Source organism: Trichoplax adhaerens, genomic scaffold (genome assembly GCF_000150275.1).
Source record: "Trichoplax adhaerens TRIADscaffold_3 genomic scaffold, whole genome shotgun sequence".
NCBI classification, from domain to species: Eukaryota; Metazoa; Placozoa; class Uniplacotomia; order Trichoplacea; family Trichoplacidae; genus Trichoplax; species Trichoplax adhaerens.
The window spans coordinates 4,915,516-4,932,406 of NW_002060945.1; the positions used below are offsets into that span (position 1 = coordinate 4,915,516).

The 16,891-nt window shown below is 31.6% G+C and overlaps 4 protein-coding genes across 4 annotated transcripts; 3 read left to right on the forward strand and 1 right to left on the reverse strand.

Annotated features, from left to right (window-relative positions):
* Nucleotides 1-3,579: 3,579 nt before the first annotated feature.
* Nucleotides 3,580-5,168, forward strand: TRIADDRAFT_54563 (uncharacterized protein; the record flags this gene model as incomplete). Its single annotated transcript, XM_002110459.1, has 3 exons — nucleotides 3,580-4,402; nucleotides 4,692-4,757; nucleotides 5,023-5,168. The coding sequence occupies 3 exons, from the start codon at nucleotides 3,580-3,582 to the stop codon at nucleotides 5,166-5,168; spliced, it is 1,035 nt and encodes a 344-aa protein (XP_002110495.1).
* Nucleotides 5,169-6,649: 1,481 nt separating this feature from the next.
* Nucleotides 6,650-9,433, reverse strand: TRIADDRAFT_23253 (uncharacterized protein; the record flags this gene model as incomplete). The annotated part of the gene is made up of 13 exons (XM_002110999.1): nucleotides 6,650-6,775; nucleotides 6,848-6,905; nucleotides 6,988-7,052; nucleotides 7,135-7,209; nucleotides 7,376-7,477; nucleotides 7,548-7,607; nucleotides 7,728-7,889; nucleotides 8,040-8,104; nucleotides 8,215-8,251; nucleotides 8,418-8,510; nucleotides 8,679-8,760; nucleotides 9,034-9,103; nucleotides 9,331-9,433. The coding sequence occupies 13 exons, from the start codon at nucleotides 9,431-9,433 to the stop codon at nucleotides 6,650-6,652; spliced, it is 1,098 nt and encodes a 365-aa protein (XP_002111035.1).
* Nucleotides 9,434-9,946: 513 nt separating this feature from the next.
* TRIADDRAFT_54565 (uncharacterized protein) lies at nucleotides 9,947-11,456 on the forward strand (the record flags this gene model as incomplete). Its single annotated transcript, XM_002110460.1, has 6 exons — nucleotides 9,947-9,965; nucleotides 10,502-10,595; nucleotides 10,716-10,840; nucleotides 10,926-10,951; nucleotides 11,172-11,246; nucleotides 11,379-11,456. The coding sequence occupies 6 exons, from the start codon at nucleotides 9,947-9,949 to the stop codon at nucleotides 11,454-11,456; spliced, it is 417 nt and encodes a 138-aa protein (XP_002110496.1).
* Nucleotides 11,457-13,103: 1,647 nt separating this feature from the next.
* On the forward strand, nucleotides 13,104-15,245 carry Sytwll (synaptotagmin with longer linker; the record flags this gene model as incomplete). Its single annotated transcript, XM_002110461.1, has 3 exons — nucleotides 13,104-14,297; nucleotides 14,424-14,544; nucleotides 14,941-15,245. 3 exons carry the CDS (start codon nucleotides 13,104-13,106, stop codon nucleotides 15,243-15,245), a joined length of 1,620 nt encoding a protein of 539 aa, XP_002110497.1.
* Between the last annotated feature and the right edge of the window lie 1,646 nt (nucleotides 15,246-16,891).

Genomic DNA, 16,891 nt, shown 5'->3' on the forward strand with positions numbered 1-16,891 from the left:
GAACACCAGTATAGGCAGTGTAGATTTTCGATCAATAAATCAGTTGTGCCCTGACCACTATTTCAATTATATCTCATGCAATAGTATGCGACAAAAGACACATAAAAGGTTGATTCATGAATGTATTATGACAGATGTGAAGATTTAAAATTTGGATAGAGATTATTTTAGTAGTCTAGGATTAAATCCGATATTAAAACTGTTTTATTATCATTTCAAAATCAAAAAAATTATGTGCTGCATAGTATTCGTAGTTAGCTGTTCTCTTCTGCAATCAATACAAATCCAAGTAGCAGAAAAATTAAATTAGCATCGACAGTTACATATAATCGAGTAAACGTACTGTATTATATGAATTTATATATAGATATAGTGCTTCAATCCACCCTTTTGATAGGATAAAAACCCAAATCAACATTCTTAATTAAATTAATTCGAAGCATACGTTCTTTAAAAGCGATCTGTGTATTACCTTTAGTAATCACCATCGATGAGACGATCTGACCAACTAAAGATCATAAAGCCATGTTATCCATGCCACTTTTAACAGGTATTAATACAAATACTTGTATATGTAATCTATTCTCGACTAACTGATTTACGATCCCGTAATTTTTAGTATTGAAAGTTTTACTTGACATTTATTTAACATTGGATCTTTTCATCCACATTTTACCATCTTAATGTTTTTAGTTCAATTCGACTGTATACAAATAACGACCTATCTCTGTTGAAGAAAAGTTATCATCGAGTTACCTATATTATACAAATCAAACTATTGGCGAAAATAAAGTACCATGTCTTATCATTAAGATATAACAAGATGAATTCCAACGAACAGCCTATCGAGGGTGAAATTAACGTCATTGGTAATTAAATAAATATTCGAAAACGAATAAAGCTCACAGTATTGGAGTTATAGAGACAACGATATGGATCTACTTGTAAATATTCAGAAAAATAACAATCAAAGCCAACGCATACGATCAGTATTAGATTGCCATAATGTTTATTCTAATCTTTTTTGTCAATCTCATGCTTGCACGTTGACTTGCTTCTGAAAGTCTAGTTTATTTAATAAGCTAATATTACTATTTTCTTTCATCACTATACTACCCATCTTACAAAAAGTTTATTGCGGGAAAGATTTATTATCGAAGAAAACCGGTAAGCTGACTATAATCACAATTTTATCTCATTTGTTAAAGCTGCCAACGTGTAATGTATATATACACCACATGTAAGCAATTGATAAAAACGCTTTTAAGAGGGGATACCAGATACGATATAATACCGATGTTCTCGTATTTGACTCCACTTTAATGCACGTGGTAGATCATGCTTGTACTATTGATATTTACTTTTACTTAAGCTTAAATTCATCCTTGCATATAGTGATAATAGTGTCGTCTTTATTTACATAAATGCTCCATTCGGTGGCATTATAGACTCCAAATACTCGGTGGTTTTTGGCGTAGGTAAAAAGAAATGTAAAACTCAATCAATAAATTCAGACATTCCAGTATGGAATGAGGAAGCTTCCTTGTAAGTAATACAATATTAACTGTATAGATTATGGCACGAATAAAGTGTAGCATAAAGACGCGAAAATGCGTATGAACAAACTTAAAAATAGTTCAATTTTTTTTTTCTAGTAAAATCTCTGCACTAAACTCTAACCTACAATTTATTGCACTATGCATTGCGAACAAATTCGCAAACATCTGCGTCATAGACATAAAAGAAACAAAAGATATTCGAAATTCTGCACTTTCTTGCAATAGTACTGCAAGCAAACTTAATTACCAATCAGATGTAGTTGATTGATGTTGTCATCACAAAATGGATCAACGTAAAACGGAAAATCTTATAGGCAAAGGAAATTTTTAGCTCCATTAAATCTTACATATAACGCCTGCTATCTGTACGAAAATAACAATAGAAGAAATGATAAAATAAGTATATAATTACAACAATTATGTATTTCAATCATTTGACCATTAAAGATCGAACACAGTAGAATGCTAAGATTGAAGCTTTGCGGAGTCCTTTGCTCAATTAAGGTCGTATGAGAGTAACTCCACCATAAAAATCTTTTTTCTGACTTCTTAACCAATTAATTAGCTATACAAGGAGTATAATCGAGCTTTAAATAATTACATCATAGCACAAATGCAGTAAGTTTAAACTGAAAATAGGATAGTAGTCCTAAAACCTACTTTAGATAAGCTATTATTTGCTTTTAAAGAAAATACCTATATTTCATTACTTTCCGCATAAACGCTTGTATGAAATATAGATCAGTCCATAGTTATTGTTATCAATCAATCTGAAATGAAAATTTTCCACGAAAAATTCAATATTCGTAGATATGGAATATCGCATTCTGGCGTTATTGTGACACCGACATTATTATAGCATGGTATTAGTCCTAATTTTCATTTTTCATACTCTATAGAGAGAAGTTGATTGTTTCTTAAACTTCTGAATGCGGTAGACTATTACTAGTAACAATTGACTAGCTTATTCAGATCACACATTAAATCGTTTGTGGATAACTGTACACATGTCGTGGTAACACTTCTCCTCTAAAAATTGAAACTATATGAATCAATTTCGCTACTACGATTGCAGCTAGAGATCTTCTATTATGGTCTATAATGGTCAATAACATACTCGTAAACAAAAATTAATTATAGCTCAATTTAAGACGGAAATAACCACTATATGATGCTATCTGTCTAAAAATAGTGCCATCAATGGCATACTTGGTCATAGAAAGTTGAATCAGTTTCAATTATGTCAATATTGTGAACTGTAAAAATCAATCAGTATAGCTTAAAGTTTTAGAATGAAATAACTACTATACCTTCAACTCTCCAAACTAACAGTACCAATAGTATACCATGCTTGGAAATTAATTGAAGTTGAAATTGAAAGTTATTTAGCTTTCTGAGCATGGTATACCATTGGTAGTATCGCTAACTTATGCGAACTACGTATAAAGTAATGATTTCTTTCTAAAATTTTAAACTAGGCGACAAATTTTATTTGTTTACTATATCAACCAATTGAATGTTGAAATTGAAAGCTACTCAACCTTCTAACCATGATATACCAAATTACCAATAGTCGAATCAATTTAGGATATTGCAAATATTCAACGGTAACTATTTTTGCTAACGTTTAGAGCCTCAGTAATCAATTTTTGCAAGTTTAATATATCAAGTAGTGGCTACTAATTAATTAATATAATCGAGAGTTAAAATTAGAAGCTCTTTAATCCACTAAGAGTGGTATGCTATTCGTTTAGCTTTGAAAATTGCATATGTAGCAGAAGTAGGTTCTATTTAAAAATTTGAGCTACACCGAATAATTTTCGTTATCTTCTGAATGAGCTACGAGGAAATTTCCCCTATTCAGTAGCTATTCAAAATATGAAGATGTACATACCAACAATTATATCAAACTAAAGTACATTTTCGTGTTCCTATAATGCTGCTGTTAAAATTTAGATTGCAACTTATTAAATAACGAATGTTTGATAATGCTAACTCTACACATATACAATATCTCGAAATGTCGGTAGTATGCTTTATTTACGAGCTTTCTGTGCCTTATTTTATTCTATGTAGTTTTGTCAATGAACGGCATCATCACATCAAATTATCGTTAAGAGATAAAGACGAAAAAATCGGTTATGTTTTACTTGATTCTTGCGATTTGCAATCACGTCAAAAAAGCAAAGGTCGATGGTACAATATCAAATCTACCAAGAATAATGCTGTGATTATTGGCAAATTATATATCCATGCCTATCATGTGAATCCAATGAATGTGTCTCATTCCAATGAAGATAAAACGAATACCAAAAAATCAAAATTAAACATATTTAATGTTAAATTTCGCCGTAGTTTTTCTAATTTATCTAAAGGCCCTTCCAGTGACTTATCAACTATTAATGATGCTAATCAATCAAATTCTGCAAACAGTATCATCAGAAAACCGACACAGTCAACAAGTACGAAATCTAAGAATAGAAGATTAAGTGAGCCAATTGCTATTTCGGCCCGCAATAACTTTGCAGCTCTCTCATCTAGTAATAATAAAGGTAGTGATATTGAATCAAGTACTGACAGTAATACCAGCAATCAATCCAGTTCAGAAACAACAAATGATGGTAGCAATCATAGTCCAGCCAATCATGGATCAACAAAGAATAATATAATGAATGTTATGAGTGCTAGGTTAGCTTCTACTGCGATCAAAAATCAAAATCAACTTACATCAAATGGTGTTATAAATCACATCTCACTGGAAAAAAACCAGCAAGAAAGGGTTCCTCACTTAAGAGCAGCTTCCTATATTGGAGATGAAAAATATCCGTTTACATTACACGATGGTACGTATTTAAAATTGTACTCGTACAATTTTCAAATCGTTGCAAAGATACATTTAGATACGAGTAAAGAACCAAGCAATCTTATTTAAGTTACTGTTACCATTAAATTATAAAAGTAAAATATTCAACTAGATATAGGTTGAGATAACTTCCGTACCACAACATAAAATATATAAGTAGAAATGAACAACTTATAAAAAGTAATTTATAGCCATATAATAAAGCATCACTATGAAACGCTATCATTATCTAAACTTATAATCTGAAAAGAGTATTTAATTACTTTTAGAGTATTGGAGCGCAACAGTTGAACACTATAGACGATTGGTTTCTGATCTACAAGAGCGAATTCAAGGTATTTTCTCATAGATTATTCTTGTGTGTATTACTATACTTGTGTTATGAAATAGACTATTTAGCAGCGTATGATATTAATACGAATTATCGCGCCTACAGAGTATTAAAATGTTCGAGATCATCTATTTAAATTAGTTAAATGTGTTTTTCAGTATTATTTCTTTTACAGAAATAAATTGTGTTAGATTTAAGTTATTTAAAATTAAATTTACACAAATTATATCACATTTGCTTCCTACTAACTTTTAAATTTTTGAATAAAGAATTAACTGATCAAAATAAAATTCTTGTCGGGAAATATCAAGATCTTTGTCGAGAATGTACCACACAGTTAGATTATATTCAGCGCTTGGTTAACATATTGATGAAAGTTGATCCAGATGAATTGGAGAAAATGATGCCATGCTAGCATTAATCGTACAAGGATGGTTAATACATTGATAAAAGTCGATCCAGATGAGTTAAAGAAAATAATTCCAACTAACATTAATACAGTGAGAATCGCTCAATCCATTGATAGAATTTGATTCTAGATGAACGAAAGGAAATTATACTATGCTAACATTAATAATATAATGGGTTAGAAAGAATTGCTACTAAACATGTAAAGATCTACATCGTTTATTTCTATTACTTAAAAATCTGCTATAAAATCTAGCCATTGTCACTATAAATAATTTCAGCGTAATTTAGTATAACATAATATAACTTTAAGATTATTCATTATCCTTAATCTGCTGATAGATTGCCGTATCTTATGCGGCAAGATATACTGTATTAAATGCAAATGTTTTATTTTAATGGTGTAAATTTCCTCTTTGGTTTAGGATATTACCATTAAGTTTTACTACTTGCTAAATCGTTTAAGGTTATTCCTTTATTATATAATACTCGTATACTTGCACTGAGTATTGTATTGTATGGAGCATAATTGCTCCTAATGATCTTATCTCAGTTATCTAATATCATCAATTTGCTTTACTGTTTACGTGATTATCGAATGTATAACTATCTGTTCATTTGTTTATTTATGATTAATAAACTTAATTGCGTCAAAAAGTAAAGAGAGTGTTAGTACATTGCCTAATACAATAGAGATGTACTCAGAATAGCATAGATGGGATTTTAATAAGCATACGTTTATTATTTTTATTAAAAAAACTAGAGCATTCATTCTATTAGCAGTACTGAGACTCAGTCAAAGATGAGGTATCTCTTCAATATCGTATTTCTTTCGCTATGAGTTATGACGAAAATTAATTTAAATTTGATCTCGTATACGAAATTTCTATAAAAATAAATTACAAGGCAGATAATTCGAAAGAATATCTTAGTTAGCCATATATCATTTTACTTCGAAGGTCTTTTAAGAATGCTTCTTTATAACAATTCATACGACTACTTGTATGGTACTTAATACGCTCTGCTATCGATTATTACAATTTTGATCATATAGTAGTAAGAGTTTTCGGTGGTTTGCACTTAGTAAAGGATGACACAGAATAAGATTTCTTACAAATAAATCTGTCACAATCACATAAAAGTATTACGTATTAATGGAAGGTGTAATTTTCATTCAATAGTAAACTCTTATTATTTAAGAAAGGCATGCAGTTCTCGCCAACAGTATTTAAATAAGCTCTAAGAAGTGGATCATGCATTATGCTGGTGTCAATTTCACCATAACTACGCCGTCGACGTTGACAGGATGACTAAAGTGATTTTCATATTTGCCAAGAGTTTTATTTGCAAAGAGATCTTTAACCATTGCAACTTTATGAGTCCATCCGAGCTAATATGAATAGAGATAAAAAAATTAGACAGTAGGTTTAGTACAGGATAAGATTTAACCTTTTTCAACTCTCTATATTGTAGACATAAACTTGTATTCTAACTAACCATAGAATAATCAACAGAGAGTACTTGAGGAGTTCCTTGAACATTTCTGTTGAATAATACTACAGCCGTTGTCACATCCGATAGATTTTTCATCCATACTTCATAATTGTTTTTTTTCTAAACCAATAAAAGCTAGTTATTTATACAATCTTTTATTGAAGTTCATTCAAATTTATCACGTGCACGTACATAAACAATTCTTTTTCCCATTAATCCAAGTTTATCCTGATTGACAGCGATAACTTCTCTATAACATTCCATATATATTGATGTCAAATCGTTAGAATAGTGACTTGACAATAGAACAAATTCACGATTTCTACAATGACCTATTTTGGAGAATGTCTTTAGCCCAAGTAGGAATTTTTCTTAGATCGTTGGACATATAGAGAGGCTAGTGAGAATTATTTATATTCACTATTAGTCATATTCTAAGTACCTTCTTATATATATATATTATTGCAGATAATGCTTACAGCTCCAAAGATACTCCATAAAGCAAACTGACTTTTAGACTGTTCGTAGCTTAAAGAAAAGTCTCCAACAATTAACTTGTAAATAAAAATGTATTAAAAGTCAGCATAAATAGAATGGTGAATAGACTACTAAACGTATCACAATGTAGAGAAAAGTTCGTTTTTATAAAAGAAATAGTAATACAAGCTCATTATCCACTCAAGTGCAACGTAGTCTTTGAAGTTTTATGTATCTATATACCTGATCAGGATCATTCCAATGACCCGGTCCTTGAGCTGCACTTAATACTTTATTGTTATTACCATAAAAATCAACGATACTTAGTATGCTATCCCAGGAGTCCTAGAATTGATATTGTAAATAAAGTCTTTATTGTTAGCTGGGCAGAATGTCCCTCTTATACAACTTTTACCTGAATATCGCCATAATTCCGCCAAAGATTACAAGCTTTCGCAATAATGGTATAATTAACCTACAGAGTTTAACGATTGTTAGCAGGTTAAATACAGAGGCACTAATGTCATACACAATATTCTACTTTACTTGCTTGTTTATAATCTATACTTCGTCATTACTCAGCATAGTAATGTACCTTTGATGGATTTAGGTAAGCAGGCCAACTGCAAGAGTAGAGGATTGGACGTCCAGTTTTATTTAAATAATGACCCATTGCAGGATAACCCTTTTTATAATCGGAAGTATTACTGTTACATCCATCTAGCTTCAAAGAGTCAACCTTCCAATTAGCGAATGTCTAATAAAAAGAAATAGCGTGATATCCTTTAGTTGAAAACTAAGAAATAAAAACATGAGAGTGCCGTAGGAGGGAACTCAAATACGTATACGGTATCACTTTGTTCGCTCTAGCCTGGTATATACCAAATGAAAATATTTATGAACATACTTCCGCATCTGTTTGTAAATGAAATTCACTACCAGGGTAACCACCACAAGTTTTTGTGCCAAAATCTGCGAATACAAAGAGGCATAGTTAACCTACTGTAGTGATCATCTAATCACGAGTATTAGTTTACTGTCAGTCTCAATAATTAATAATCAGTTAATCATCTACGACTTACCGCCATAGATTCCTAATTTTAAGCCTCTTTTATGCATCTGTCAATTATTGTATAGGTATAGCAATTAATCAAGAGAGAATATTTAACTTGTTCCAGTATTCTTTACATGAAATTAAGTTTAATTGCGTATCAGTCTACTGTGTTTATGGACTGCATAGCTTTCAAATAACAAATATAAAAAATGTAAAAGTTCTTTCACTAACATATTCAGCTAAATATTTGATCCCTTTGGGGAACCTCTCTTTATCTGCATATAATCGGCCATTTTTATTTCTTTTCTTAGCCATCCAGCAATCCTTTAAAATGTATCAACAAATCCATTTCTTTATTATTATTTTGTCGTAAATACAGTATCCAATGAATACTGCACTGTAGTTAGGTAAATGGATGAAAGGATAAAATGTCGTTGTAAGCAAAGTCTAACAGTCTTTGATTTTGGTATTAACAGAGTTTATTTTCCTTACATCTACATTGATGTAGTTGTAGCCGACATCACGATATCCATCCTTGGCTAAGTGATCGGCCATATCAGTAAATAGCTTTTGACTTTGATCGTGAATATAAATTAATTACAAGGTACGTACATAGATTAGATCAATGGTAAGATTGATGCAAAGTTGATAAACAATGTGTTATATGATAAGCAAGCACATAAAATAGACTACAAGTAAATGAGTAAGCTCTACGATTAGTATGACTGTTAGCCAAGAGTATCTTGCATAAGCTTACCATGGTCAAGTAGATAGTAGGATAATTAATTATATCAGATAAGAGTTCAACCATTGCAATGAATGACGTCAAAATAAAGTAATAGCAAACCTGATGCAATTGTCAGGATTATTCTTACAATCGATATTACAACGAAATCTTTCCCAAGCTAGCCATCCCACTAAAGAAAATATCATTGTAATTGTAATATTTAAGACATTCTCATGGTTTTAATAAAGTTTCAAATATACTATAGAAAATTATAATCATTATTTATCCACTAAGGTGAACAAGATCATAGAATTTCAGATTCTATACATCAAGTGGATTTGGGGGTTCAATTAAATCGATCCTGATAAGCCTTATTTACATTTTACTGTCTAATTGTCTATTTTCCTATACGATTACTTGGTGGTGTTAAGGCAAGACCATTATCCAGACCGTGCACATTAATAGTATAAAGGAAGCCAATAACAACGCTGAATAGCAGAAGGACAAACTTTCGTGCCATACTTTGTTTCTTTAAGGAATACGATGGACTATTTGATTTAGAATTTGTTTTTAGGCAACCTTTTGCTTCGGAACTGGTATAAATGCCAGTAGAGCTTAAGCATAAACATTAGCTATCGCTTAACATACTGTACAGTGCTGTACAGTACTGTACTGTATACTAAAGTACAGTGTACAGTACAGTATACAGTACAGTATACAGTACAGTAGTACTGTACAGTACCGTGCTGTGTGGATTCTGTACTGTACAGTGTACACTCTACAGTGTACAGTATACTGCTGTACTGTAGAACCTACTGTACTGTACTGTAGAGTACAGTTATAATATTATATTTGGCATATTCAAAGTTTTTACACACGACCGTACTGCGAGAACCTGTTATACTGTGTACTATGAACTGTATCTGAAAAGGCACTGGACACATACTGTAGTAGTACAGATATCTACTAGACGCTATCCAGTAGTCTATGCACAAGGTACCACGACCGTTGTCAGCTGCAGCTCTGCGCCATCATGGCATTGATTAATTTGGGTAAGATGCATGATGACGATTTTAAACAAATTAAATTTCACTGGTTGTTTAGCTTGAGCAATACTTAATAGGTACTTTGAATCAACTGTAATATCCAACTCCTACAGTTTTATAATCTTTAAGTCAAGATTGCAACAAAGCAGTAGGCAAGGTGCCTTTACGATCCAGCTCTTACTCTTACTGATGTCGGCTCTATAACTACAGTAGGTAGAAAAGCGACCACTAAGTAAGCTTTGGACAACCAATTTTCATTGACTTTCCATTATGATTGATGAATGGCGACGAATTGATACTCTCATAGTTCTATCAACAGTACGAAAATACTATAAAAGTCGATAAAAATTGTACGAGTTGGATATTACTGTTGATCCGGTATTTTACACCAAGAATAAGCGATACTTGTTGGATATTGACAGCAATACGAGTATAGTGCAGCACATTGGTACTCTCATAAATTAATTGACCTAGTGAACACTAGGATATGTAGATGTCTAACCGAAATTGTTAAAAATTCTGTTTTCTTATGTTTGTTTTAGCATTTTGTCGTTGTAAGTGTGCAATTAGACTACCAATAACTTCAGCATTATTATTTACACGTGCTATGGTAGCGAGAAATCTCACTCCTGTCAGGTTAGTTTCTAGTTTACAACAGATAAAAAGCTGATTAGCTGGATCCTTCATCACGCCTCGCAATGCCAACTACAAACTTATATACGTACTCGTATATATATACTTATCAATACCATTTAGAGCTTATAGTTCCCATCCGGATGTAGAAAGCTTGCAAATATTAGATCCAGAATTCAAAAATTTACCAATTGCTCATGTTAAAGCCAGTTATAATAATACCATTATAACGATAACAGATATGAAAGGTAATACTATAAATAAAGAGTGATTATAATTGAAAGATTACTTGATTGAAAATGAATTCATTTGTAAAAATTGAATTACCTATAGGTAAAACCATTAACTGGGCCTCTGGGGTAAGATAGGCAACTGTAGATTAGCTTATATTATATCACGTAGCTGTTACAACACAAATTACATTATTGTAATTCATTTTCTCACTTAATCTGAATATTTTTAAAACTGTCGTTATACTGTGAGCTAGTCAAACATGCGAATACGAATATTTTAATTCCTTTCTCACGCATCGCTTAACCCATCGATTGTTATTACCAATCGATTACTGAACTCAATTAGGGTACCGAAGGCTTCAAAAATGCAAAACGGAGTACTACTTATGCCGGTCAATCCGCTGGTGAAGCTGCTGCTAAGGTTAAAAAAACTTTTGAATTTATGAATACATATCATTAATGTAACCTTACAAAATTGTAATGTGATGTTTATACTCAAAAAGCCTTCTGGACTTCTAACTTCGTTGCGCATACTTGTATTGCAATATAATAGAAAGCCATTAGAAAAGGAATTAATAAAGTGAGGGTTAAAGTCAAAGGAATGGGGCCTGGCCGTGAGGTACCACATTAAATTAATATAAAGTCTTATTTTCTATCCTGAATTATTATAAGCTCAGAATGTAGTATCTTAAGCTAAGAATTTTATACTTTTTGATCGACCCGAAAGTTCGTAAGATCACGATTGCCTAAGCCTTAAGCTAATACAAGCATTTCTATTTTATATAACATGGTTGTCTTACCATACACAACTTCAACTTCTGCCGGACAAAATTGAACATTTCAGTCTTCCTTGCAAGGCTTACAAATGGGCGGACTAGAAGTTATATCAATCACGGATGTCACTCCCATTCCACATAATGGCTGTAGGCCTAAAAAAACTAGACGACTTTAATTAAAATTACCAAGAATATTTACGATAAAATTTTTATTCGCGTTAGATTCAAACATGAGCTATACAGTATGCGTGCAATGTGTACCACTAAAACTTTCTATTAATCATACTATTTCAATATCTATCTTGTAACACTCCTGTACATCAAAGATAGATACTTTATTTACGCTAAAATCTACTGTCACTCTTAATGCGAAAACGACAACATGAAATTTATTTATTTCCAACAAAGTCTACTTTTAAGTATGTGAAAAATACATAGCAATAGTAGTTGTTGCTGGACGCTGCTACAATTTCACAATTGTTGTAATGAACGAATTGAATACTTCGTCTCTTTTTAGCTAACCCACATAATATGTTGTATGTTGGAACTGCAATCAGCTTTGTATCTTCCACAGTATTTGATATTTTTATACCATTGAGGAAGAAGATAATGCTTAAACTATGCAAATGCTGCTGATTTAACAACAATATTTTAATGATTTGTACGTACTGTTTATGATATTTTAATGAGCCTTGTTGATGTGTATTTTATATAATTTCAATTACTGAAATTATCAATAACTTCAATCTCATTCTTAAAATTTGACATAAATTTCTGTATTGGTGTTGCTTATATTGTTAAGTACTGTATTTAGATATTATGGAAATAATTACTGATGAATCTGCAGTATATCAAGGCTTTCACGATCTGAAAGATGAAGCTTGTAGAAATAAAAAAGATCAACAACAAAGGTGTAATAATATTCTTACCAATGATATTTCAACTACTATAGCAGAAAATAATAAAATGACATTTTCATCACCTATGCTGATTTATTATCACGACGAATAACTATTATTTAATTCCCTCACGTTCAGTTGCTGACGTCTTAAGCTAAATCACATTATAGTAATTACATAATTCATAACAACAAGGCTGTTTCTCAGAAAGAAGCTATACCTGTCCATACATAATTGAACATAAAGTCATCTTCAAAACAAGGCATTAAAGTCCAACTACAATAAAATATAATTCTATAAATAAAAATTGAATGATATACTGTAGTGCTAATAGTACTAAATAATTTTAAGTGATTAAAAGTACACGTTTGATTGTTATATCACTCCATTTCATCAACTAAACTTCAATGGAAAAGATTTTTCTTGAAGGTAATAGATCACCTTGATCCATGTTACAAATTTGTTTTTTTTACCCTAAGTTACAGATTATATTAGTATGATAGCGAAATTTAGACAAAGTATGATTTTATAACATCAAACCTTATCTCTTTTGCTAAATCTTATTTTAATTCCTGCTTAGTTGCTATTCCAATTACAGCCGTCATGGTAACAATTTTGGTTATAGCCATTGCTTTGTATATTATGTATATTAAGGGCTACTGCTGTTGGAGAAACAACGCCTTGGCACACGTCGAAACTGTTCCCGACTTGAAAACTTACCATCAACAGCAGCAACCTTCTACTCCGTCTGTTATACTAAAACGAGTTAAAACTAATTGCATTGATGTAAGCTATGCCGATCGAAATAGTGGCCAAAGAGATAGGAATACCAAAATGGCAGTAAACGATCCTACAACACAACCATCCTCAAAATTACAAGATATTCTCTCTTACGAACGAAGTGTCACTAATAGACCGTCCGAATCAAGTGTCCAATTTGTTAATAATTCTTATCCATTACCGGCTGTGGGCTATACCGTAGTCAGAGCTCAGCCAATTTCAAGATCAAATCAAACCATATCACCACTAGATCAATCTAGATATCGCAGTAAAAGTGCAGATTATATTCAAACTCACAAAGTACGACGAGGAAATAAGCACAAAGAATGTAAAAGCTTACAGTCGTCAAAATTCAAGACTTCTGTTAGTGATTATGAAGTCATTAAATTAAGCCAATCTCAGAATATTCCGCAGCAAGTATTTAATCATTCAATCAGCTGCAACGAAAGCCCATCGACCAACAAATTTACAAGGTCTTCCACTCAAGTTCAATATAATAAAGACAAAAAATCCCATCCAAGCGTATTTGATTCCTCCTTTAAAGCCAATTCAAGCAATTTATCATCGGTTGACGAGATAGAACAAGAAATGAGTGACTTCGATCACGATTCTGGTCGAATAGATGTAGGAACGATAGAATTATCTGTTATTTATAACTCATTGCATAATCAACTACGCGTAACTGTAATTAAAGCAACAAGATTGCAAGCTAAACAAAACGATGGAAAAGATACCATTAATCCTTACGTTAAGATTAGCTTACTACCTGGTAGAAAGCATAAGCAGCGTAGCCAAGTTAAACGTAAAACATTTAATCCTCAGTTTAATCAAACTCTCATTTTGCGGCGCGTTTCGCTTGATGTCCTAAATCGTTCAATACTTTACGTTGCGGTATACGATTTTGATCACTTTCTGAAGCATGATCTAATTGGAGAGGTTTTTATTCCGTTAAATGATAATAATAAGTTGCGTGGTACCATATCGTCCTACAATTTAAGAACCAAAAAGTACCATTTGGTAAACTAAATTATAAATCTAAATAGAAAATATTATATGCACAGAATAATACTTTTCATACAGTATTAGTATAACTATAAATTGAAATGAAATTCTAATCTTGATTCGCTTTATTATATGGTTTAGCTACAACGTGATTGTGGAGAAATTTGCATTGCTTTATTAAATCAGACTGTGTCTGGGCATATTTTAATTACAATTTTAAAGGCTCACAATCTGCCACCTTCAACTGCCACCAATGCAGCAGGTAAGCTCATACGACTTTCTCTGATGATAAATTATAACACTTCCCATTTTACCCCGCTAAGATTATCTTTTTTTTAATTTTTGGGGGGGGGGAACAAAGTGAGTCAATAAAATGATTTTTATTTTAACGATTATTTTAAGCAATAAATATTTATATGCCTAATTTATTATGACAAGAATCTATCTTAACATACTGTAACAATATTTATTTGAATGGTAGTACCGTAATTTTGCTAATTAGCCGTAATCCATCACCCGACCTACAAAACAGTGATGTCTTCACTTTAAGCGTTTACAATGACCTAAGTTACTAAATTTGCTGTTCATTTCTACATATAATTATTGCTTTCACTACTAACTTAATGTAATGACGCTGCTTTCCCCAAATCTGCGATAGATACTTACGTCAAGATTTACGTATTATGTGATGGTAGAAGATTGTGTAAGAAGAAAACTCGTATTATCAGAAATTCGTTGAATCCAGTTTTTAATCAACAGTTTGCAGTAAAAATTGAAACACAACAGCTGGAACGAACTACTACAATTATAGTATTAGCTTGCTATGATCGATTCATGCGAAGCAATAACATTGGTCAAGTAGTATTGAGCTTGTCAAGAAAAGGTCTAGAAAGGGAACATTGGTATGATGTCATAAATTCACCCCATAGACAATCAGCTATTTGGCATAAGCTACATCGTTAGACCTATATTGGAGTAGTTGCAACATTTTTTTGGTAATTCAAAGTATGGGTACACGTATATGGAACATTTGATAGCTATTTCAGGATTCAATTTTAAGTCATTAACTATCATTTGTTTCGATCATGGTAATTAACGTACCGAATCTGAACAATTTAAATTACCTGCATTAATGCAATAACATCGTCGAAATAATTGCACCAAATCGTATAGATGAAGTACATGATTTTGACGATACTTCTTACCTTATAATATCGGTTAATAATTATAATTTAAGGCCAGTATCCAGATTGGTTATGTAATATTAATTTAAAACTCAACAGAGTTACCAGATACATTCACAAATGATTTCAACTATGCTGGTATGGGTATTTAACATTCATCATATATAAAGACTGTAAAAGAGACACCTTTCACTTCAAAAAGTCAAGTTACCTATTATACTATAATAGCCAAACATAAATAGCAAATATTATAGTTAGTAATTACAGTATTCATTTCAAAATTGAATTGCAAACTAGTAAAGTATTGGTAGATTAATAAGATTAACTTTAAGTAGTTAATTCTTAGTTTTTGCTGAGATTTCGGTTTTAGTCAGTAAAAATATCAGTGTGCCATAGTTCTTATTGACTGACCTGAGTACAAATATTTATTAACATTGCTATATTAAGGAATGAAGTTTTAAAACTGCAAATGCGTGTATAAAAAACTTTAGACTTATAAATTTTATGACATCAATTATTGGCTTTAATCTTCTTGTATTTAGCTTAAAGTAATTTTATTATTTGCTAAGTAAAAATGTAGATGTTGCGCCCGAAAAGTATATACGACTAAGTAGCTAAACGTATCTATAGCTACTACCCTTGATGTACAATATAGCCGAAATGTCGCTGTATGTTATCTGTGACCACACTACTGCTCCTTCTTAACCTGGGCATCATAAAATTATATTTATTGAACGATGTAGTTCACTGATATTGTCAATATACGGCATAACTTAAGTATGTACGTATGCTGAACATTGCACAGTGCAGAAACAAAATATAGAATGGGTTAGACCTAGCTATATTACCTTCGAGGAAAGTTCCATATAGCGTAGTATTATAGATAAGACGAAGCTACCATCGCATTCAAATAGTATATTGTACGACTCATACAGTAGAAAGGGAGCCTTAACCAGGCGTACGTAAGCTATTTAAGTATTCTGAAATAAATTACGAAATAGTAAATACCTGTACATTATACAGTATATCAGTCATACCGAAACATACATTCTTGTATACTATGCCGTAACAAAAGTATGCAATTAGATACTAAAGTCATTCGCCCGTATTTAATTAATTTTACAATTGTACGATACTAACTGATGATGAATAAATATTATTGAACAGGTCTTAACGTATCTGATATTTAGAAATACGTTTAGATAAATAATAACTAAAACTTTGCTTCGTTATTTAATTATGAAAAAGTGAACAAGGTAATGTAATACTTCATTGGAAGGATACTGAGTGTTGATGTAATTGATTTATTCAGATCATTAAGTACATCATATCTCAGCGATATAACGAAAATGATTTAGCAACTTTACGTCTTAGGCAATCCAAAATTTACCAATCTTACATCATGCATTATTATGTTATAGTTAT